The sequence below is a fragment of the Miniopterus natalensis genome, chromosome 7 (assembly GCF_054644295.1).
Source record: "Miniopterus natalensis isolate mMinNat1 chromosome 7, mMinNat1.hap1, whole genome shotgun sequence".
NCBI lineage: Eukaryota > Metazoa > Chordata > Mammalia > Chiroptera > Miniopteridae > Miniopterus > Miniopterus natalensis.
Window position 1 is genome coordinate 14,489,051 of NC_142087.1, and position 23,847 is coordinate 14,512,897.

Sequence of the window (23,847 nt, forward strand, 5' to 3'; positions counted from 1 at the left end):
TAGTAGGAGCTGGAGAAATAACTGTGGGGCAAACATAAGGTCAGCAGCCTGTGCCGGCTCTACACAGCTCATGTAACTTTTGTACTGGTTCTGGGAGGCAGGTACTATTATTACCCCATTTCATGGACAGGAATCTGAGGCTCAGAGAAGATTAGAACCCTGTTCTGTCTGGCCTGCACCCAGTCTCTCTGTCACCAGCCAGTCTCCTGCACCGTTTCTCTGTCACCAGCCTGTCTCCTGAGAGGTGTATGAAATCACATCTCCGTCCTCCTGTCCCCATAATTCTCACAGCCTCTCAAGCAGACATGGCTCAGCCCCTCTCTGGTCTCCCTGTCTCCAATCTCTCTCTCCCGCTCACTGACCTCCCTGGCTGCAGAGATCCTTCTGAACCACAGATCTGACCATGCCCCTTCTTTGCTCAAAACCCTTCCATGGCTCCCTATTGCCCCGATCCAGCCTGGCATTTGAGGCCCTGCCAACTTCTCCAGTCTTATCTCCTGCTTCATCATATGCAAAAGCCTTATTGCAATGCTCCAAGACAACCTCGTTCTCTGCTCCAAGTCTCTGGACTTGTGACTCCCCTATGCCTGGACCCCCCTATTCCCTTGATCTGGAAAAACCCTGCTCCTATTGGCTCTCAGTTTGGCTGTCACTTTCACTGGAGAGAGAATAAGGGTTAGTGTCTTCTTCCATATCTTTCCAGGTTCACTGCCATCCCCAACCTCCTACCCATGGGGGTTCCAGGGGTTGTGAACTCCCCCAAGGGTGGGAGCCATGACTAATTCATCTCCACGCTCTAGCTTGGGGCCAGGCCCAGAGCAGGGACTCAACAATTAACCACGAGGTGACTGGATGTGTCGGAAGTCATACTGCTGGCTTTGCATCCACTATTTATTGGCTGGGAATTCATGGACTAGTCCATAAACTTCCTGTGCCTCAGTTTCCTCTTCTGTGCAATGCTGGTAATGAAAATACCCACTCATAGGGTGGGGATGAAATGAGTTCATACATGGAATCACTTGGTACAGAGCCTAGTGCTCAATAAATAACACCTATTAGAGTGAAGGAAGGAACAGGTGGTGCGCAGCTGCAGGAGTGGGGGCTTGGTCCAGGTGGGCACATTCTTCAGGCCGCCCTGGTTGCTTCACACCCTTGAGGCATGCCTGTCACTGGCTGAATCTTTTCCCACCGCTGCCCTCTTGGGTCCAAGGTGGCCAGTGGAATTTGAGGCCATTGGACACAGACAGGAAAAGGCAACGTCACCAGCTCTGGTGTAATCCAAACCAGATGCAGCCTCAGACCCATGGGGTGGTCACTGTGGGCTTGGCCAAGGCCCAGAGGCAGGAAATAGTCTTGAAGGAACGCTCTCTGGGCTGGGACCAACCAGGAGGAGCTGTCCCATTGAGGCTGTTAACCCTTCTTAGCCCGCGAAGAGAGCCCAGGACATGAGGCAGAGGGAGTTTGTGGTTCTGGCCCCAGGAAGAAGGGTCACGGCATCAGCCATGTGCTGGGCACTGTGCAGGAGGAGCCCACAACCCAGGCACCATGGCGGGCAGGGGACACCAAGTAAAGGGCAGGGGACAGTCAGAGCCTAGCATCCAAGACTCGCAGAACCCCAGACCCAGAGCTTTGGCCCTGGCCCTGGCTCCAGCTGGCAGGCCCAAACCAGCTGAGGGTGCACTCCTTCCATCAGGGTGGCTCCTAGGGTGAAAAAGCTATTCCCTGCTGCCCTGAGGCTGCTGGGATGGGAGCTCTAGTTACGTTGCTGGGGCCAGGCCTACAGAGAGGCAGAGACTCAGTCCCATTTTAGGGGCTGCCACCCCAGCTTTTTCCTAGGTGCACTCCATGGCCCTTGAAGGGAGCAAAATCTCTCTGAATCCCCATTTCTCCATCCATATTGTTACCTCCAGGGACCAGGGGAGGCCCAAAGGAGGTATCTAATGAATCAAAAAGAGTTTTCTGAGATGTACTCCTGGGAGGGGAAGGGGACAGAGGCAGTGATCAGCCCTATTCCATGGTTCTGGGTGGGCTTCTTGCCCAATCTGCTATGTGACTTTCGTCAAGTCACTTTCCCTTTCTGAACCTATGAAATATGGTGAATGAGCATCCAGTCCCATATCTTGATTGTCACCATGGTCCTAGGAATGGCAGAGGAGAGCGGAGCTGAGGTTTTCATATTATAGAGGAGGAAATTGAGGCTTGTGCTGGGAGTCAGGGGTCCTGGGTTCTAGTTCCAGCTGTTGCTGTCCCTGCTGAGAGGCCTTCCTCGTTTTGGCCTCGGTTTCCCCAGCTGGATCCAGGCCCCGAATCTCTGCTCTCACCAGACCTCATTTCCTCCTCCCCCCACCCCACAGCAGTGATTCATTCCTCATCATCATGCTGTGTGGCCAAAGCTCAGCCTGGGTGGGGGCCAGTGAGGCTGAGAAAATTCAGAGGAAACCACAGCCCTGGCCCAGCTGGCAGGTGGCAGGCGGACAGGAAGGCAGGGATCCACGTCCATGGGGGTCTTGCCCATCAACTCATCTCCCACCAAGAGCTCAAGCCAGGCTCCCCAAGTCCCTCCAAGCCCTGGCTGAAAACCCCACGAGGCTTAGACCCCAGAGTTGCCCACCCCATGCGGCACCTGCTATAGCAGGACGCTGTACCCACCTGCTGGATGGTAAGGGCCCTGGCCTCACCTATCAGGCCAATGTCCATAGAGGCAGGGAGGGAGGGGATGAACTGTCATGGTTTCTGTCTATGGGCAAGTCCAAGATTCTCAGGAGGCAGGCAGTGTAGAAGTTAAGAGCATGGGCTCTGGGCCTAGGTTGGGTACAAATCCTAGCTCTGCCACTGACTGGCTAACTATATGACCCTGAGCAAGTGGCTTACCCTCCCTGAGGCTTGGCTTTCCCATCTGAGAAATGGACACAACACAGCGCCCGCCATGCAGGGTCACTGTGAGCAGTCGATGTGATCATGAACACACAGAGCTGGGCCAGGAACAACATCCAGGAGATGCACCATGCGTGTGAACTGCTATCACTCCATTCTTGCTGGAACCAGTAGAAATTCCTCCAGCAGGTAGACCAGCTGCCCCGCTTAGGTCAGTCTCACTTCTGACTCAGTGTCCCACAACCAGAAAAGCTGCACCCTTTTAGGGTAAGCTCTCCTGCCCCACCGCCGACCCCAGCAGATGGAGCCTGCTCCTCTGCATTGCAGGCCCGTGGTGAGGTGGGCTGTGGCCCAGCAGAGAACAGCTCTTTTCCGAGGTCTCCCCGGAGAAGCCCATCTCTGCAGGCCCAGCAAACACGCTGCTTGACGCTTATGCCTTGCTCTGGTGAGAAGCAGGGTGGGCTTGTGAGCAGAACCCTCCTCTGTGAGATAGAAAAGTTCATTTCAAGCCCCAGCTCCTGACTTGTTGAGTCTTCAAGTTTCTTACCCTCTATGAGCCTCAGTTTCCCCCTCTGTAATAGGAATAATAATAATATCTACTGCATATCCTTTCTGAGAAGAGTTCATATACATGCACATGCTTAAATAGAGCCTGGCACACAGTAATCACCCAATAAATGTTAGCTGGCACTGCGATCTCCCTCCCACAGATGAGGAAACTGAGGCACAAAGCAGGAAACCACTTGCCCAGATCATGCCCTGGGCAGGCTGGCTCCTGAGGCGGCCCTGGTGCCACTGCACTGCGGACTGACAGCCACAGCTAAGGCTGTGGCACACGGGAGTTCTCAATGAATGGGAGTCGCCTGTGAATTCACCCAAACGAATGCAGAGGGAAGGAGGCCACGTCCAACCTGTACATTTATTTACAAGGCACAAGCTGAGAGCAGGTTGGGGGCTGCCCCACGGCCTTTTCACTCCTCCTGGGCCTGCTGACTCCATCATCTGGAGGCCCGAGTGTGACCCCCGGGATGGGGGCCCAGAGTGGCTGGGTGGAGCCAGCTAGGCCCTCAGGCAAGCTCGGGGGTGGTCTCTGGTGTTCCCCACCCCCTCCTGCCCCCTCCGCCAGGCCTGGGCTGGGCGTGCTCTCGCGCTGGAGTTCCTGTGTGTTGGTGGTCGACCAGGAAGGTGGGCGGGGGTGGGCCTGGCCAGATGGTGTGCTAGGCCTTATCTGTTGGGTGTGGGGAGGAAGATGCTCTTTCACAAAGCCCGCTCTGTCTCCCGGCAGCTGGCCTCAGGAACCGGCTTTGTTGCCTTCCTGCCCGGCCAAGAGCCTCCCATCCACAACCGCAGGAGCCCTACACACTGGGCCCCAGCCCCCCCACTTCAGCTAGTAGCAAGCCCAGGCCAGGGAAGCCCAGGTGGGGCCAAGCAGGGGTCACCAGGGCAGCAGTTCCAAGAGGGGAGGCCGGGGAGGGAACAACGAGCCTGTGGCGTCGGGGCTGTGGCTGATGAGCTGGAGCCCTGTCTGGGGAGGCGTTTGTTAGCAGGATGGATTCGGGCCACATCCGAGGCAGCTCTCATCGGGGAAGCAGTCACTGCATGGGGGGCGTGGGGAGCCCCGAGCCTCCCAGCCTGGCGCAGCCTTGTCCTGGCCAGCCCACCCTGGGGACTGGCCCTCCTGCTCTGGCCTTCTGGGCTGTGTGGCCTCAGCCCTGGCCACCGTGCAGCTGCATCCAGGCCTCAGCCGTTCCTGGGGCTCAGACCCCCAGAGCCATCAGTGCCCCCGAGCTGCTGATCTTCTTGAAGCGATTGGCAGCGCTGACAGCAATGAAGTTTTTCTAGGGGATGGTGAAGAGGGGTCCCAGTCAGCATCAGGGCAGGGGAGAACCTATGGGACAGCTGAGTGTCTCCTAATTCCCCTTTATCGCAGGAGGGCCAGATGCCAGGGAGGGTGCAGTGCTCAAAATGGCCACAGGAGAAGCCATGACATTGCATCCTCCAGGATTCCTTTCTTCATTCAAAAGATTTTGTCAGCCAGACTATTGCTCTAAGGCGCTCCAAGTAAAAGATCAACCCCTCCTCATGGCCGGTGAATCCCTCCACACCCTGCCTCCCGCTCCTCTCTGAGCTCATCTCCACAACCCCCTCGATTCTTCCATTCCATCCGTACTAGTTTCCTACTTTTTCCTCACACTTGCCAACCATGCTTCTACCTCAGGGCCTTTGCACTGGCTGTTCCCTCTGCCTGGGACACTCTTCCCCTAGGACCACACCAATCACCCCTCACCTCCTTCAGGTCTTTGTTCACATTCTCCCTCTGAGGGAATCCTCCCTGACCACCCATCTAGAAGTGCGACCTCTCTTCTGGCACTCTGACCATTCTTGTTTTAGAGCCCTTCCTTAACCCTTTTAATATCTCCCAACCCCCACCCCCACCAAAAGTAAATCCACAAAGACAGAAATCCTCGTCTCTCTTATCCACCGGTGTATCCCCAGTGCCTAGAAGTAGTAGAGGCTCAATAAATATCTGTAAAATGAAGGAAGGAAGCCTGTGATGAGGTCAGAGACCTTTTCCTGAGCCAGAGCCCCAGATGGACGCCCCTCCTCAGGGTGGAGGGGGTGGGTGGAGGGTCAGGAGCCAGCCCAGGACAAAGAGAGAAAAGCCAACCCTGTTTTCCAGACAGGGCCAGGCCTGGTGGATGGAACCTGCCAAGGCAGGGCTGGTGGGGCCCCGGATCTGGTGCCAGGAGCTCTTCCTGCCTTGCAGCCCCTCCCTCCACCTACCCCCAGCCCAGTGGTACCTTCCAGCGTCTCTTCATGAGGTATTTCTTAAGCAAGATCTGGGACTTGAGGCGTCGATTACAGCGCTTGGCTTTCTCTGCCAGGTTGTTGAGCCAGGGGTGGGCGAGGCACTGGGCAGCGCTCATGCGGGCCCTGTGGGGAGGAGGTAGCATGCTGAGGGTGGGTGGCATGCCACAGGCACTGGAGCCCAGCTGGCCTTCCTACCAGTTCCCGCCCTGCCTGTACACTGGGCTCGCACACACGGGGTTCATGTCCTGTGGTGAGCCTCACCCCTGCTCCTTGACGATGAGGTTGGAGACAAAGTCTTTGGCCTCATCTGACACAGCCTCGAAGGTCTCCTCATCAAAGTACCAGTTGGCAGATAGAACATTGTTTAGGGTCTCTGTGTCATCATCTCCCAGGAAGGGGGAGAGGCCGCTCAGCCTGGAGGGAGGGGATGGCAGAGGGCAGAGAGGTGAGATTAAAGATGCTAAGTCACCTTTGAGGGTTTGGGGAGTGGGGATAGATCCTAGGAGGCAGCACCAGATGCTGAAAAGACCCCCAGCCTCTCACGGGGGACAGACCTGAATTTGAATCTGGCTGGGTGACCTTGGGCAAGTCACTTCCCCTCTCTGAGCCTCACTCTTCTCATCTGTAAAATGGGCATAATCATCCCAGCTTCCCAGCATTACAGTGAGGAAGAGGAATGGTGAGTGCACAAAAAGTGTCCACTATCCCTCTGCCCCCACCCTGGGTCATCAGAGATCTGCTGTCCAGAGCCCTGGGCTGGGATGCTATGCCTTTAGGGGCCTTGGTTTCTCAATTTATAAAATGGGTACGAAGTTCCCCTTTCCTGGTTCTCCCTAGCATTCCCAACACCCAGCAAATCCCTGACTGAGTGAGTGAGGAGATGGCACCACCCCCCAAGACCCCAAGGCCAGTCTTGGCCTTAGCTGCCCACCCAGGTGCCCCAACCCCAGGAACACCATGCTCTCTTGGGGCTCACAGCATGTAGGTGATGACCCCCATACTCCACATGTCTGTCTTGTCGGAGATTTGGTCATAATTCACCACCTCAGGTGACAGGAACTCTGGGGTCCCAAAATTCACCTTCAGCTTCTCGTTGGGGTTATACCTGAGAGTGAGACCAAATGCTCAGAGCACAGCTCCCAGTCCATTCCCAGACACTCTACACCCCCCCCTTGCCCTCTGCCCTCCTCAGAGGCTTGCCCTGAACCCCCCCCAGGTGGTACCTCCGTGCCAGGCCGAAGTCAATGATCTTCACCAAATGGCCCGTGGTGTTGACGCACAGGATGTTCTCTGGCTGAGGAGAAGGGGTGGCCTGGATTGGCCTCTGACCCAGCTCACCCTCCCTCCCTGTTCAGGTCCACCCAAGTCCCAGGTCCAGCCAGAGACCCAGGCTGCCAGAGTTGGCAGCCCATCCAAGAACCCTGGACCCGCCTGCTCCAGGCCCAGATGTTGAACCTGAGGGCCCGAGAGGGATTCAGATGAGGCCACACAGCACAAGGCTTCTGGATGACTGCAGGAGGTATTTTCCCTCATTTCAGGCCATGAAAGGACAACAGTGTTCTAGCAATTCTGAAGATGGAGAAACTGAAGCCTGCAGAGGAGAGCTATGCCTGGGTGTGAGGCTAGTCCAGGGCCACCACCAGGTACATGGAGCTCCAGAGACCAGAGAAAGAAAACACCAGCTCAGGGCTCCCAGGGAAAGCCTCTTGGGAACAGAGGGGCTTCATGCTGCTCCTGGCATGCTCTAAGATGTGCTACTCTTGTCTCCCCAGTTAGGGGTGACAACCACACCTACAAAATGTCAGGCCCTGTGGGAGTCACTTTCCACATGTTCACTCCCCAATCCTCCCAATAGCTCTATGAGGCAGAGGCTGTCACTTTCCATCCCCATTTCACAGTTGAGAAAACTGAGGCTCAGACACAGAAGTGACCTGGCCACAGTCACCCAACAAGTAAATGATGGAGCCAGGACTTGACCCCAGGACTGTCTGACTCCAGTTCTGGTCTCTAGATATCTCTCTGCCTGTCGCCAGCCAGCAAGGACCCACAGTGCGCTCTACAGTGAAGGGGCTAGGCAGACAATGTGTTTGTGGGTTGGCTCTTCCAGGGTAAGGACGGTCTTCCCTTGGCCCCTTGCTCCACACCCTCAGTGTCTAACAAAGGTGCTCAGCCATGGTTCCCAGAACCCTGTATTCCAAGCAAGGTGAGCGTGTGAATGAAGTTACTTAAGGCTAGTCCCTCTCCACACTGGGCCTCTATGTCCTCTTCATATAACACAAGGACACAGGATGAATCCGAGGTTATAGGGCAGAAATATTTTAAGTAGTTAACAATGTTTAAAAGGCAGGAGATTTTGCACAAGCACCCTGATTTCCTGATTTTTAGCACCTCCTGAAACAGCAGAAGCCCCAGCCCCACAGAGCTGCTGCTGACCCCTGAGTCTGCGAAGTCTCCAGTTCCCTGGGGGCCTTTGCCAGCCTGATAGGCCCTTTAACCAGTTCCATTATTCCTCCGGGCTCTGTGGGCATCTAATGACATACTTCTTGAAGGCCCAAATGATGCATTCACTTAGAGCAGGACACTTACAACTTTAATAGCTCCACCAGGTGTCCCACCAAAACAGAGAAGGAACAGAAAGGTCCCAGGGTACAATTATTTGGGGAAACAAGACAGACTTAGATCTCCTATTGGAGGAGGTGAGACCTTCTGAGAAGCCCTAGCATGGAAAATGGTTCACCCAACTTAGTTGGTGGTGAAGCCCTTTTTTGATGAAACTTATTGCTATCCTGAAAAAAGCACATTTTAGGATACAGAAGCTTAAGGTTGAGCTTCTTCCCAGGACATTGCATGTTCTACCCCAAAGAAACGGGCCTTCCCTGGGGAATGGCAAGGCTCCAATGACCCAGCCCCATCCAGAAACTCAAGAGTCACCCATACTCTTTCCTTCCTCCCCCTCCCCAACCTCCATCCAAACCATCAGCAAATCAGAATGGCTCTATTTTCAGAATGCTCCATCCTCTGGCCACTTCCCATCCCCTTACAGCCACTGGTTCCAGCCCCACCCTGTCTCCTGGCTTATCACAACAGCCTCCGAAATGCCCTCTGCCATACTGGCCCCATTGAAACTCATCTCCTTGTGCCTTCTCTTCCTCCCCTGTCAGTGGGGATGGCAGCAGACACCTGACCCCACGGGCTGGTGGGAGGCCCGCCTGAGCAGCATCTAACCCCGCCGAGCACGGGACAGGCGTAGCCAGCAGCAGCTCCCAGGCCTGCTTCAGATCTGGAACGCTCTGGGCTTTGCCCACTCCCCCAGTTTCACCTTGCACATCTCCCCATTTCTCTAATGCATTTTTTCATAGTGCTTCTGATGGTTTTAAATGATCTGTTTATTCGGTTGCTATTTTATGCATGTCTGCTTCCCCCACCAGCCTGCAGGCTCCATGGGGCAAGGCCTGGCCTTCCTCATGGGTATGGTAACGCCTGCATCTCCCCCGAGGCGCAGTGGGCACCAGCAGAGCAGGTGCTCGGCACGGATTTATCAAACGGACCGGCGCAAGTGCCGTCCACCTTGCTGCTGGGCACTGCGCCACCTCCGTGTGCGCACTTGCTCTCTCCTCGCCTGGCCACATCCCCTCGGCACAGTAACAGCCGCCGTAAGGACCGGGGCTAGCGGGCGCTCCCGATGCCCTGCCTGTCCCACGCCGCAGCCGAGGTCACTAAGCTCCAGGCAGCCGCTACCAGTTAAGCATAAAATCTCCTGCTTGCCCTAACCTGCTGTGTGCAAGGCCCAAGCAAGGTCAGAAGAGGGATACAAATATTTTTCATTAAACACTTTTCGTTGGTGCCCACCGTATTGCTGCACCGACACTAGGCCTATCGCTGTCTTTCCGACTCCCCTCCTAGAGCATAAGCTTCACGAGGCCGGGCATTTTGGTCTATTTTGCTCACCCCTGGGTCTCCGCCCGCTAGGACACTGCTGCCCAAGAAGTAGGCTCAACAAATATTTGTTAAGTGAATAAACAAACACTTGCAGTGTCTCTCAGGGCCCAGCCCGGAGGTAGGTGCTTTTGCAACGCTTCTTAGTGAGTTCTTTGTGGGAGGCACCGAGCTTGGGGTTCACAGGACCACAAAAGACACTTTCAACAAGTATCTAGTATTAGATTAGAAGCTCCTAAGAGCGAGGACCAGTCCTGTGTTTTGTTTTCTTTTGTTTTCTCTTACTCTTTACTGCTGGGACTTAGAAAGTTCCGGATAAACCCTTTCTGAGCCTGCAGGTGGAAGGACGGACAAAGGGATGAGGGGGTGGGAGGGGGGGGCGGCCGGCTGCAGCGCTGACTTCAAGAGGCCCCGTACCTTGAGGTCCAGGTGCAGAACCTGCATCTCGTGCATGAAGAGGATCCCGTCGCAGATCTGCCTGACAAACACCATGGTGTCCACCTCGGTCAGCTGATAGTCGTCATCCACAATCCTCTCGAAGAGCTCGCCGCCCTCGATGCTGCATGCACAGACCCCTCTACAGGCTGCTTCTGGGCCTCTGACACCCCACCCTGCCCCCCGCCCCCACTGCTGGCACTCACTACTCCAAGAACAGGATTATGTCGTGTGGGGTCTCGATGGCTGCGTAGAGCTGGATCAGATTGCGGTGGTTTAGCTGGTTCATAACCTCGATCTCAAGCATCACCATTTCCTGGGGACCAAAGAAGTCGGGGGGACCATCCAAGTGCCATCACTCCTGCCCTCCACCCTCCAGACCTTGCCCGGACCACTGCCCAGCCTCCTCCTCGATGGCCTCCTTGCCTCCCATCTCTCCTCAACCCCAAGCCTGTGCCCCCCCCCCCCAGGTCTTCCTGTGGGAACACCATTCCTTTGTGGTTCTTCCTCTCCTCCTGACTGAATACTGGGATCCCGAGAGCCCAGTCCCCCCCACCCGCACTCATCATTCCCCTCCCTACACTCTCTCCCTGGGCATTCTCCCCAAGCCCCAGGACTAGATAATTCCACCCGAATGTGATCCATGTCCAAATACTTATCTCTACCTTTGAGCACTCCCTTGAACTCAACATACTCTTATCTCCAACTGCCCAACTGCCATTTCCCTTGGATGTCTAATAGGCAATCCCAGATTCTTCTCTTAATCATGCTTCCTCATGCCCCACATCCAATCCATCAGTAAATCTTCTGACCCTACCTTCAAACTAGATTACAAATCCAATAATTTCTCACCTCCTCCACCACTGCCTTCCTAGCCTAAGCCACCATTATCTGTCACTTTGAAAAAGTTCGCAAGATGGTTGTCACATTGGTAGTTTGAAATCAGCTATAGTAGAAATATTTACACCATGGAAATTGGCAAATGCCACAAATCAGGCCTCTCCCTGAACTGTGCCCCCAGAACATTGTATCGCCACCCAAATTACTTCTTCTCTCTCATGACTCCCTCCACTCCTTCATTCATCTCTCACCTCACACACATTCCTCAGAGAGGCCTAACCTCACCCTCCCACCTCAACATCCCTTATCAGCTCCACACTCCCTGCTTCTTACCTGCCTTTATTTTTCTTCCTAGCACTTCTCAGTTCCTGACACCATGCTTTTTGTTGCGTTTTGCGTTTTAGTTGTCTGTTTCTCTTCTCTAGCATGTCAGCCCAGAAGGGCAGGGGCTCTTTTAGTTCACTGACATTTCCCTTGCACAGTGAATGGCACACACAGAAATTGCTTGGTAATTAATCAATCAATAGCTGCCTCAAGTTAATTTACACAGCACAAATGAATTGAGCATCTACGGTGAGCCAGGTCCATGATAGAGACCTGGGGACCCAGCAGTCAATAATATGGATCCAGGCCCTGTCGAGTGGAAGAGGCAGAGAAAGACAGAGTCACATAGAAAATACGTGCCTCCCAAAGGTGCTTAGAGCTATGCCGGGAGTTGAGGGCAGAAGCAATCTAGAGCTGCTTCTCCCACTCTTTCTGGGCTCCAGGCCTCTGCACGTGCTGTGGTCTCTGCCTGGAATGCCCACAACCTCACTTCTCGGCTCCCCCAGCTTCAACTCAAGTGTCCCCAGCAGTTGCTTGCTATTTCCAGCACTCAGGCCTCTCCTCTCACAGTCTCTCCTTCTTCAAAGCCTTCATTAAAGAGACAGCAGTTCAGGAAGCTTCCCTGACCCCACAGACTGAAACAGGAGCCTCCTCTGCCCCCTTCTCACTGCCCCTGCCCTAGCTTTCCCGAGTTACAGCTTTCACCACGCCAGGTGGCTAGGTTGTCATCACCTCCTCATACATCCAACTCTGTCACTCCATGAGTCCCTTCCTCCTTTCCTCCCTTCCTCCCTTCCCCCCTTCCCCCCTTCCCCTCTTCCCCCTCCCTCCCTCCCTCCCTCCCCCCTCCCTCCCTCCCCCCTCCCTCCCTCCCTCCCTCCCTCCCTTCCTTCCTTCCTTCCTTCCTTCCTTCCTTCCTTCCTTCCTTCCTTCCACAGGCCCTGCTCTCGGCCTCCTCTGAACCAGGCATGGGCTGGGTGCTGGAGGTAGAACTCTGGACCAGGCCTGTTTACCTCGGTGCTCCCTGAGGGCAGGGACCACATTCTCTTCACTTCTGGACACCCAGTGCCCAGCATGGGGCCTGGCCCTGAGCCTGCACTTATCAATACTTGTTGAATTGACCAAAACAGAGGGTATGAATATCCTGTGGCTAGAAGGGAAAGTCCCCAGGATAAGTTCACTAACTGAGGGGCATCAGGCCCCAGTGGCAGGGCTGTCTGTCTGTCCATCTGGACAGACACATGGGTAGAGGGAGGTGAGAGGCCCTCCCACTCCAAAGATCTCCCTCTCCCACATAGCAAGCCCCCACCCCCATTACCTTGTCTTTGGGTGTCTGTTTCTTGATGACCTTGGCTGCCAACTTGAGGCCTGTGGCTTTCTCTGTGCAGGTACAGACTGCTCCAAACTTGCCACTGCGGAGACATGAGGCTGAGAGTGAGGGAGTTCTCAGGGGCAAGGGCTGACAGGGCCTGTGCTTTGTGACCACTTGGGTCCCCACCATGAGATGGGGGCACTCATCCCAGCTAGCCCTGACTCCCTCCTGAAGCCCTACTTTGAGGACAATGGCTGAACCACACAAACTGTGGGCACAGGAAGGTGCAGGCTGATCTGAAGGGTGGTCCCTGATGTGACAACCTGGGGTTCTGGACCCCAGGGGAGGAAACTTTCCGGGCTTTTTACAAAGCAGGAATTACCTTGAGGGATCAGTGCAGTGTCTGAAACAGACAGACAGGAAAATACTGTGTGTTTTCTACAGGAAATACTGAACGGCTGATGATGTGTCTATGTGACAGTGACATGATTAGACATCAGCCACGTGACAGCTTGCACATGACAGGTGCAACCACTGGAAGCAATTGTGTCCATGTGGGTCATGTCCAATGGGGTGTGGCGGGGCCTTGCACAGGGAAGATGTAAAGCCCCAGGGGGTTTGTTGCTCTCCAGGGGCCCAGGGTTCCAGCTCTTACCCGCCCAGCGTCTCCTTGGAGTTCATGCTGAACTGACTGTTGACATTCCCGGTCCTCAGCTCCACAATGCGGTGGGGGAAGGGGGCCGGGGGTGGCGGGCAATCATCTGGAGGCAGAGTAGAGCCATCTCAGTCAGTGCCAGGGGCTGCTGAGGATCCACCTTGGAACCACCCCCTCCTGCCTGGCCTGAGCCCATCCAGAGAAGTTCACTGAGTGATACCTGGGGGACAACTGGCTCCAGGACAGGGGCTAGGGAGCCCAGTTTCCAATTTCAGCTCTGCCACCACCATACAAAATGGCCTTGGGAGGCCTCTGCCTCTGACAGAGGGAGGCTTACCTACTCCAGGCACCACAAGGAGGATGGCTCATTAGACTAGGGGACCCTCCCAAGCTATCTGCACCCCAAGCTATCTGCATCCCAAGCTCTCTGCATTTCCATTGAGGAAAAAGGGGCAACTGTAATGGAGTGCCAGATAGGGGTTGCTATGCCTGATGGGGCAGGTGATGGGATCTGCCTCCCCTCCCCTCAAACAACACCACAAGCGGGCCAGACCTGTGGAATGGGCGGCTAACCTGGGCGGGGCCCAGGGGCGGGGAGGGGCGGATGGGCAGGGGTGGGGAGTAGAGGCAGGGATGGAGTTTGGTAGGGAGAGGCTGCCACCTAGTGACAACAACGGTGAACTGGGGCCCTGGCCGCCGACGGGCTGAATCATCGGCAATGGAAACCTCTTTATAAATAGCAGGAGGTCGCAGGGAAGCCGGGCTGGTGATAAATCAGACGGCCCTTGGAGGTTGTTCAGGTCCCGTCGCCCTGAGGATGTGATTGCGGGGCGGGGCGGGGCGGAGGTCACCGCCGCTACTGGGATGGGGGGGGGGGAGGCGGGCTCCTGGCCGCCGCCCAGCCGCCAGGCCCTCCCGCCCCGTCTGGGTGGCACTGTGCCGCTCACTAGGCAGGCTGGCGAGTGTCCCGGGGCACCTCGGCCCGGGGGCGGGGGTTGTCAGCGCACTCGGGGCTCCCCCGACCCCGCCTCACCCCGCCCCCAGCCCGGCCTGTTCCCCTGCTCGCCGCGCGCGCGCAGGCTCGGGGCGCCCTGCCGCCCCCGCAGAAACCACCAGGTAAGGCCGCGCCACGGTCCTGCCCCAGCTCCCTTGGTCACTGCTTCCACACACACCCCTGTGCTCCTCAGCTCATGAACACTCTCTGGCTCCCATGACCCTCCCCGCCCGGCCCACGATGTAGTTAAAGCACCAAAGCCTGGCATTTTAGTCCTTCCGCAGACTGACTTCAGATTCCGCTGCCCAGAGAACTGGTGTTGCTCCAATAACCTGCCTGATTTTTTTTCAAAGCCCCATTTTAGCCAAAGCAAAAGAAAGTCAAAAGTGAGCTCTGGAGTCAGGCTATCCCAACAGGTTAAAGTCCTATTCTAGCTATGGATTTGGGGTCACGCATCCCATTTTGCTGAGCCTCTGTTTCCCCATCTATCAGAAGGATCTAGAAACTCATACTGCCTGGAGTTGTGTGACACTTAGGTGAATCAGCCCGAGTGAGACATGGCTCAGAGCAGTTCAGTCCTCTAAACTGGAGAGACTTAGGGATCCCGCTTCCCTCTTCCCTTGGCCCCCAGGCAGCCCCAAGCCCACACCTGCCCCTGGCCTACCCAAAATCTGGAAGCAGTCCTCCTCCCTGGCTGTGAGACAGAGGGCCTGCCCCACCTCTGATCTCTCCGGGGGCACAGCCTGGAACTCGATCCCCCTCGAGGTGTCCCCTTGCACCTCAGCCTGGCCAGCCTGGCCTGAAGCCTTCTCTCCTGCTTCCTTCTGGCTGCCTTCCAGGATGTTTTTCCCTCCTGCTGCTGCTTTGGTTGGCATGGGATCCGTGGGGCCGGGGGCCACGGGCACCCCTTCAAAGATGAGCTCTGATGTCTCATTTGGGGGCTTCTCGGCCAGCAGCTTCTCAGGGCTAGAAGGTGAGAACACAGAGGTGATGCCCTTAGCAGCCACAGCCCCACTGCAGCCTCCGGCAGGTCTTCATGCTTCCAAAGCCTCATCTGCTCTCTGGAACTAATATAATCCTGCCCCCCAACCCCAAATGCACAGGGCAATGCATCCAAATTCACTTTAGACAAAATCAAGGGGTGTTAGTATTTCATAAATGACTGTGGTCATTTTCTTGACTATCAACACAGTAATAGGTAATTAATAACTAACCTTTAGAAGGATTGTTGATATGGGTAATCATTATATGGATATAATTAGGGAGATAAGATAGCTCTTGACTCATAAAAACTGTGGCAATGCAATTGATATTAATATAAAATTTAAGTTGATATTGTGTTATTATTGTGGTATACAATATATCATTAATGACCTCAGTAATATGATTAGCATTCAGGTAAGTGAAATTGATTGCATCACAAGAATGATGCTTTATATGAAAAGTATTAGTAAGTTATGAAAGTATTAGTAAGGATCTACCAATCTGTTATTAGTCATCTTTCTATGTTATACTGATAATTAGACGAAGAAGAGGGCTTAGCCTTTCCTCCTGACATCTCAGTTCCACCCTTGGCTAGACCCAAGTTCACAGAGTAAGGCGAACTCTGGACTCCAGGTGCCCAGAAGAGAAGGTTCGGCCTGGGTAGTGTCTGAGGACCTCTCCTGCCTGACACGCCAGGCTCCTGTGAGATCCCTGCTTGATGCCAGGGTACAAGGAGGTACGGCCAATGCCCAGGACAGAGGTAGCTGAACATCAGAACTACCCAATCCAGCCCTGAACGTGATGGCAATGATTCCCAGGACAGAGGAGCTCAGCACGACCCCTGGGGACAGAGCCCGGGACCCCTCCCCACTCCCAGGCGGGAGGCATTCACCTGGAGATGGCCGCAGGGCAGCTGGGGCTGTGTAGAAAGGCCGGTGAGCCCCTCCTGGCGGCTGCTTGGCCCTCTGCTGCCTTCTTGCGCTCCTTGGGCTCTCCAGGATCCTGGCTGCCCGGGGACTCCTGAGCATCGCGGTCGTTGAGCTTCTTGACACTGGCCTCAGCTGTCTGGGTCTGCTGGGGTAGGGCTGCTGGCTGCCCCACACTGCCCTCCGCAGGCCCCCCGCCCAAGTCTCCTTCTCCATCAGGGCCCGGGCTGCTAGTTGAGGGCTGGGCTAGGGCACCATCCCCCTTCTCTGGGGCAGGGGCTTTGGCACCTTTCTTCAGGGTGGGTGGACCAGGGTCTTTCTTTGATTCTGAGGGGGCAGGTTCTTTCTTTGGGTCTGAGGGGGCAGGTTCTTTCTTTGCATCTGGGGGGCCAGATCCTTTCTTTGGGTCTGGAGGGGCAGGTTCTTTCTTTGCATCTGGGGAGGCAGGTCCTTTCTTTGGGTCTGGGGGGCCAGATTCTTTCTTTGGGTCTGGAGGGGCAGAGTCTTTCTTTGAGTTTGGGGGGACAGGCTTTTTCTTTGGGTCTGGGGGGCCAGGTTCTTTCTTTGGGTCTTGGGGCCCAGATCCTTTCTTTGGGTCTGGAGGGGCAAGCTCTTTCTTTGCACCTGGGGGGGCAGGTTCTTTCTTTGGGTCTGGAGGGGCAGATTCTTTCTTTGCATCTGGGGGGCCAGATTCTTTCTTTGGGTCTGGAGGGGCAGGTTCTTTCTTTGCATCTGGGGAGGCAGGTTCTTTCTTTGGGTCTGGGGAGGCAGGTTCTTTCTTTGCATCTGGGGGGCCAGATTCTTTCTTTGGGTCTGGAGGGGCAGGTTCTTTCTTTGCATCTGGGGAGGCAGGTTCTTTCTTTGCATCTGGGGGGCCAGATTCTTTTTTTGGGTCTGGAGGGGCAGAGTCTTTCTTTGAGTTTGGGGGGATAGGCTTTTTCTTTGCATCTGGGGAGGCAGGTTCTTTCTTTGGGTCTGGAGGGACAGGCTCTTTCTTTGCATCTGGGGAGGCAAGTTCTTTCTTTGGGTCTGGGGGGCCAGATTCTTTCTTTGGGTCTGGAGGGGCAGAGTCTTTCTTTGAGTTTGGGGAGACAGGCTTTTTCTTTGGGTCTGGGGGGCCAGGTTCTTTCTTTGGGTCTGGAGGGGCAGGCTCTTTCTTTGCACCTGGGGGAGCAGATTCTTTCTTTGCACCTGGGGAGGCAGGTTCTTTCTTTGGGCCTGGGGAGGCAGGTTCTTTCTTTGGGCCTGGGGGTCCAGATTCTTCCTTTGGGTTTGGAGGGGCAGGTTCTTTCTTTGCATCTGGGGAGGCAGGTTCTTTCTTTGGGTCTGGAGGGACAGGCTCTTTCTTTGGGTCTGGAGGGACAGGCTCTTTCTTTGCATCTGGGGAGGCAAGTTCTTTCTTTGGGTCTGGGGGGCCAGATTCTTTCTTTGGGTCTGGAGGGGCAGAGTCTTTCTTTGAGTTTGGGGAGACGGGCTTTTTCTTTGGGTCTGGGGGGCCAGATTCTTTCTTTGGGTCTGGAGGGGCAGATTCTTTCTTTGGGTCTGGAGGAGCAGTTTTTTTCTTTGCATCTGGGGGGGCAGGTTCTTTCTTTGGGTCTGGGGAGCCAGATTCTTTCTTTGAGTCTGGGGGGGCAGGGTCTTTCTTTAGGTCTTGGGGGCCAGGTTCTTTCTTTGGTTCTGGGGGGCCAGATTCTTTCATTGGGTCTGGGGGGCTAGTTTCCTTCTTTGGTTCTGGGGAGCCAGATTCTTTCATTGGGTCTGGAGGGCCAGTTTCCTTCTTTGGGTCTGGGGGGACAGTTTCCTTCTTTGGGTCTGGGGGGACAGGGTCTTTCTTTGAGTCTAGGGGGACAGGTTCTTTCTTCAGCTCTGGGGGGAAAAGGTCTTTATTTGGGTTTGGGGGGACAGATTCTTTCTTTGGTTCTAGGGGGCCAGTTTCCTTCTTTGGGTCTGGAGGGGCAGGTTCTTTCATTGGGTCTGGGGGGACAGGTTCTTTCTTTGGGTCTGGGGAGGCAAGGTCTTTATTTGGGTCTGAGGAGCCAGGTTTTTTTGGATCTTGGTCAGGTTCCATCTTTGGGTCTGGGGGGCCAGGGTCTTTCTTTGGGTCTGGGGAGGCAGGTTCCTTCTTTGGGTCTGAGGGGACATACTCTTTCATTGGGCCTGGGGGGGCAGTTTCTTTCTTTGGGTCTGAGGGAACAGGTTCTTTCTTTGGGTCTGGGGGGCCAGATTCTTTCTTTGGTTCTGGGGGGGCAGGCTCTTTCTTTGGGTCTGGGGGGCCAGGTTCTTTCTTTGGTTCTGGGGGGGCAGGTTCTTTCTTTGGTTCTGGGGGGGCAGATTCTTTCTGTGGGTCTGGGGGGGCAGGGTCTTTCTCTGAAGCTGGGGGTCCTTCGCCTGCTGCACCTTTAGGTGCCTTGTCTGTAGAGGAGGTGAGACACCAGTCAGGATTCACCCTCCTCCCCTCTTTCCCCAGCCAGGCTGGCCAGAGACCGGCTCTGGGCCCAGGTCCCCACTAAGGCAACAATTTGCAAATGCTTGTCCCACTGAGCCTCTAGGACCACTTGACGGGCTCTAGAGATGGGCTGCTGGGACCTCAGAGGCCTGTATGGAAGGCTCTGGTCCTCTGGTGGGCCCGGATGCCCCCCATCCCTTGCCCTGTGTTTAGGTGCTGTCCATGGGAGCTTCACATTTCCCTAGTCTCTCCGGGAGGAATTCACGTAAGCTCTTGACCCAGCCCAGTGCTACCCAGAGAGAATTCTGATTTCTGAGTCCCCATACACCATGCAAAGAGGCCTTGGGCACAGAACTACCACTGAGGAACCGGCCCAACCTGCATTCAGATACCCCTTCCCAAGCTCCTCCCTCCGCCTCCTGCCCCGGCTTGGCACCTGTTGATGAGCTCTGGGTTCCCAGCTCCACTGCTTCGTTTTCTGTCGCCATGAGGTAGGGAGGCAGACGCTTCCACTGGACTAACGCGTCTTTCTAGCTGCAGGAAGAAGTGTGAAGCGTGTCAAGCTGTCGGATTCCGCCTCTTGTCAGGCCGAGGGGAAGCCAGGCCAGCTGACCGAGGGGAGAAAGGTACCTGGAGCAGAGAAGGGCAGCCTGGTGGCCGTCTGTTTTGCAGCGGCTGCCCAGGAGCAGTCCTGGGGCAGTTGTAAGGGATTGGGCCGGGTGGGCAGAGGCGGAGGCAGGGGCTCGGGCAGGGGAGGCGGGGACGGAGGAGAGGATCTCTTACACCAGGGGCCATGCAGCTCGGACTGCCACCACCTGTCACTCTTGGCCCCCATTCAGAGGACACAGCATTCTTCCCACGGACCGACTGGGGGGAGAGTGGCGTTGGAACAGGCAGGAAGAGAAAAGGGAGGGGGCACCTGGGGCCCTGGGGGAGCAGCCTTCCCCAGGCCTTGGCTTGAACAGGATCAGGGAGGGGACCTGGAAGAAGAGGGGCTCTCAGGTCGGGCTGAAGGGCAAGACTATGCCGAGGCTGGGCCCTAGCTCTGCCCGCCTGCATGCCACATCTCCTGGGGTCCCTAGAACTGGTTAGAGCCACTCTGGGAGGTTGGTATAGGCTAGGAAAAAACAGAGTTGCTGCTCCTTCCTCATTCACGACTTTTGCTCTTCCTGGCCCTTCCCTCCTGCCCTGACCTGCCCCCCCTCCACTTCTCTCCTCGAGGGCCAGCTGACAGCCTGCCCCTGCTAGAAAGCACAACGAATAATGGATGCTGTCTGCTACCTGCCACATGTGCCAGGCCTCGTTCTCAGGGCTCTTGTGGTGATTCACTCATGTGATCTTCAGAACAGCCCAATGAGGTAGGTAGGACTACAGATAGAGAAACTGAGGCACGGAGAGGTTAAGTAACTTATCCAAAGTCATCCAGTTTGTAAGGGACTGAGCTGGGACCCAAACCCAGGCTCTCCGAAGGGAAGGGAGCTCCCATTTTTTTGAGTGCCTACCATTATTAGCTTTATTCATATTGTCTTTTTAAAAAATATTTGGTTTGGGGTTTTTTTTTATATACGTTTTTATTGACTTCGGAGAGAGGAAGGGAGGAGAGAGAGAAACATGAATGATGAGAGTCATCGATTGGCTGCCTCCTGCACGCCCCCTAATGGGGACCGAGCCCACAACCCCGGGCATGAGCCCTGACTGGAAACTGAACCACGACCTCCTGGTTCAGAGGTTGGCCCTCAACCGCTGAGCCACGCCAGCCAGGCTGTCTATATTGTCTTAAAGCATCATCTTGACAATGTTTGTGGGGCTTTCGTCTTATTTTCTAGATGAAGACAGGGAGACCAAAAGACCGAGTAACTTGCCCAGAATCACTGCACAAGGAAGGAAGTTGAGCCCGAAATGTCCTCCTTTTCAGTCCAAAGTTCTCTTTCTTCTGTAAAATTTCCCAGCCTGTGACTTGCCCCACTGGGGTTTCATATCATTCTGAAGGTTGAAATGCTTCCTGTCTGTGCCTGTTATTGGGAACCCTGGCCCTCCGTTTGGTCATCCCCTTAGCAGGTTCTGGTTTAGCTTGAAGTGCTGGACCTCCCTCCTCTGGCTTCCTTCAACCCCAGGTCGGTCCCACTATTGACACTGTCTGGGAGCCCTAGAGTGCAGGAGCTGTATGGAGCTAATGTGTGTCCCCAGCACAAAGTGTACTTGCCAGTCAGTGTTTAATGAGTGACTAGCAAGGGCCTGAACTGGGTGTGTGGAATTGCTCTACTATGATGATCCTTGCTGACACCCTCTTGTCATTAGTGTGGTTGTCAATACCGCTCATTTATTGAGTGAGTGCCCACTAAGGGCCAGACTTGACTCTGCCAAAGGCTTCACCCCAGCTCATTGGATCCTCACAAGGGACTCGAGGCGCCAGCTTTTAGACCATTTTAATGGTACAGAAACTGATGCTGAGAAAGGGTAAGAGGCCTGTCTCTAGAGTCGCACAGCTATTGAGTAGCTTCAAATTACTCAGATTCAAATCCAGAGCCACCTCCTGATGAGACCAAAATCCAGGCTGGGACAACATAAGGGGCCGAACTTGCTGCCTTTGTCACTGTCGCGATTCCCAAATAATAACTAGTGTCTCTCAAACTCTTCCATAAACAGGCCAGACCTGGGTAAGCAGCTTCATGAGTGTCCCCCATCCAGCTCTCACAGTCGGCGATGGTTAGCGCTCTGCCAGCCAAGCTGAGACTAAGAACTGAGGCTTGTTTTCTCATCTGCTGGAGGAACATCTTCTTCATGGGGAGGGATGGAAGCATTTTGAACCGTGCCTGGGTACATAGTAAGTGCTTTATAAATGTCAGCCATTTCAACCCCATTTCAAAGATGTGACAGGAAAACTAAGTCACAGAGCAAACTCAGGGTTCGGTTTGAACTATCTAGTCCAAGGCTCAGCTCATCGCCACTCTGCCCATGGCCTGTCTCCCAGGGTGGCTGGGACCATTTAGTGAGCACATGTATCAGAGTGCTGCAACATGGTGGGGTCTCCATAATGATGTGGACACCCCAGGTAGAGGGCTCAGCTGTCCCTGCAGGCTCCTCTGTGGTCCCTCCTGGGATGAGAGACTGGCCTTTGTTCCAGATCCACAGGATTGCCTGTAGCTTGCTGGCCACCCGGGCTGAGCTCAGCTTGGCCAGCTGCTGCTGGGAGTCCCGGAGCTTCTTCTTAGCTCTCTCTTGGAGGCACAGGGGTGGGGCACGGGGAAACCTCCTCCATCCAGCTGGGGGCCACCGGAGCCCCTGCCCATCCTTAACAAGGGGCTTTCCCACCCGGCACCAGCTGTGCAGCAACTCTCTTTGCCTCTACAGGGGCAGGGCAGGAAGTGGGGCAATGCCAGAACCAATTAAACGTGCCAAGGGAATTAAGGTCAGCAGGATGCAATTATGCCTGTTGGATTTAACAAGGCCAGAGGGAAGGCATCTCCAGCCAGAGTTCACGGCTCCTTAGGCCTCTTGCCCTGGATGGCTCTGCACTCCAGAAGCCTGGGCTCCCAGGCTCACGCATTTCTGGGAGATTTCCTTGGGAGTGGAGGGGTTAACTCCAGCCGGGCACTGCTTCCCTGGCTCCTAGGACGAAATTGATCCAGCCAAGATGCTTTTAAAAGGACCTGCTCAGAGGAGACATTTCCCAGCCTCACCCTCTCCCTACTCGGCTGTGATGGAAAATTTAGGGAGTTGAGCAATGACCTTCTGACTCTAAAGAGAGCAGCCAAGTCCCCTCACAGTTCTCCTCTGGTCCTGGTACAGGAGCCACTCAGGGATGTTTTCTCCTGCCCTCTCCCACCTTGGGCCCCTGAGCCCAGGGCTTTAGCAGCAGCTCTCCAGCCTCTGGGGAAGCCCTTGGTCAGGCTGCTGTCCTTAAAGCAGGTTCTCCCTCCTTCCCCCAAGGCTGGTACGCAGAAATCTATGGGCATTCTGTGTGCCAATTGGACGTAGATTTATCTGGAAGCTCAAATGACACACTGTTCCATCCTGGAATTGTTGTTTTATTGCAAAGATTACTCACTGAGCGCTTTACTCTCTGGCAAGGACTAAACTGGTCACCTTGGGGACAAAGAGAGAGTTGGGGCAAAGCTAGAATCACCAAATAGTTCCTTTTAGGTGAAAACAGACTGTAAAATCATTCATGAATTTAGGATCGTTTTGGTAAAAATATTTATAGAGAAAACGTCTGGAAGAATAGAAACACACATAGGAACATGTGGAGTGCAGACAATTTGTACTCTTTGGATTTTTCAAATTTTTTTGAAATGACCATTTGTAACTGAGCAGATTAATAAATAATTCAAAACATATCAATATGGACTCAGATTTCTACAATTCAAGACAGAAAATGGTAGGAGCTACCCAGGAAATATAAAACACTGGGATTTTAGAGGAGGAATCTTTAGGACTATGATCAGGGATGCACTCTCAGCCAAAGGGAAGGCTAGTGCAGGCTTTCTCAGTGCCCAGGCCCCCAAGCTTGAATGAAGCCTCCTTGGAATCTGTCCCCAGCATTTTGGGTGGTTTTCATGCACACCCGCGTGTGAGAAGCCCCATGTCAGGGGGCCGGCTTTGAAGCTCTCCTGATAGCGCCCCCCTGGTGCAGCCCCTGGTGATTTGAGAGCACATCTCCCTCTAGAGCGCTCTGGGCCGCGCCTCTCAAGCCTGGTGCACCTGGGGAGCGCAGGGAGAGCTTCACAGCTCCTGAAACCTGAGCCCATCCTCAGCTCAGGCCAATTAAATCAGACGGTTTAGAGGTAAAGCCCGACTCTGGGTATTTTTTAAATCTCCCCAGAAGATTCTGATGTGCAGTCAGGGTGAGAGTCACTGCCCTGAGGCTGTGCCAGGGCCAGGACATCACCTTGTTTCCTTGGAGTATCCCTGGGCAAAGCAGTGCATGTGGCGGGGGCTCCACCCTGACTTGTATTGACTGTGCACGCTGTCCCAGTGTCTGAGACTCTGGGGACACAGATGCCAGCTCAGAACATTCAGGGACCATGTCAGTCAACTGTATCCCAAGGACCCTGTACAAAATGTGCTGCAGTTAACAGGAGTAGCCGCTCATTTTATTGTGTATTTACCATGCGCTAGACACAGATACTAACTCCCTTAATCTTCATAGCAACCTTACAAGGCAGATACTATTACCATTCCTATTTCAAGAGGAAACTGAGGCACGGGGGAGTAACTCGTCCAAAGCTTCAGAGATAGAATTCCTGTGGGGTGGGGATTTAAACCCAAGCCGCCTGGCTCAGAGCCCTCACACTTACTCCATACCACAAA

General features: G+C 54.7%; 1 protein-coding gene across 1 annotated transcript; it reads right to left on the reverse strand.

Annotated features, from left to right (window-relative positions):
* Positions 1-4,631: 4,631 nt before the first annotated feature.
* Positions 4,632-19,025, reverse strand: MYLK2 (myosin light chain kinase 2). Its single transcript, XM_016200584.2, has 13 exons — positions 18,974-19,025; positions 18,435-18,503; positions 16,058-16,415; positions 14,846-15,147; positions 13,188-13,293; positions 12,539-12,632; positions 10,263-10,372; positions 10,039-10,180; positions 6,909-6,979; positions 6,662-6,790; positions 5,947-6,099; positions 5,676-5,808; positions 4,632-4,712 (listed from the first exon to the last, which is right to left on the reverse strand). The coding sequence occupies exons 1-13, from the start codon at positions 19,023-19,025 to the stop codon at positions 4,632-4,634; spliced, it is 1,800 nt and encodes a 599-aa protein (XP_016056070.1).
* Positions 19,026-23,847: the final 4,822 nt, after the last annotated feature.

Coding starts and splice junctions, on each gene's coding strand:
- MYLK2 (XM_016200584.2), bottom strand. CDS start 19,025: ATGGCGACAGAAAACGAAGCAGTGGAGCTGGGAACCCAGAGCTCATCA. Junction 18,504..18,973: donor AACCCAGAGCTCATCAACAG/GTGCCAAGCCGG, acceptor CCTCCTCTACAG/ACAAGGCACCTAAAGGTGCA. Junction 5,809..5,946: donor CTCATCGTCAAGGAGCAGGG/GTGAGGCTCACC, acceptor TCCTCCCCACAG/GGCCCGCATGAGCGCTGCCC.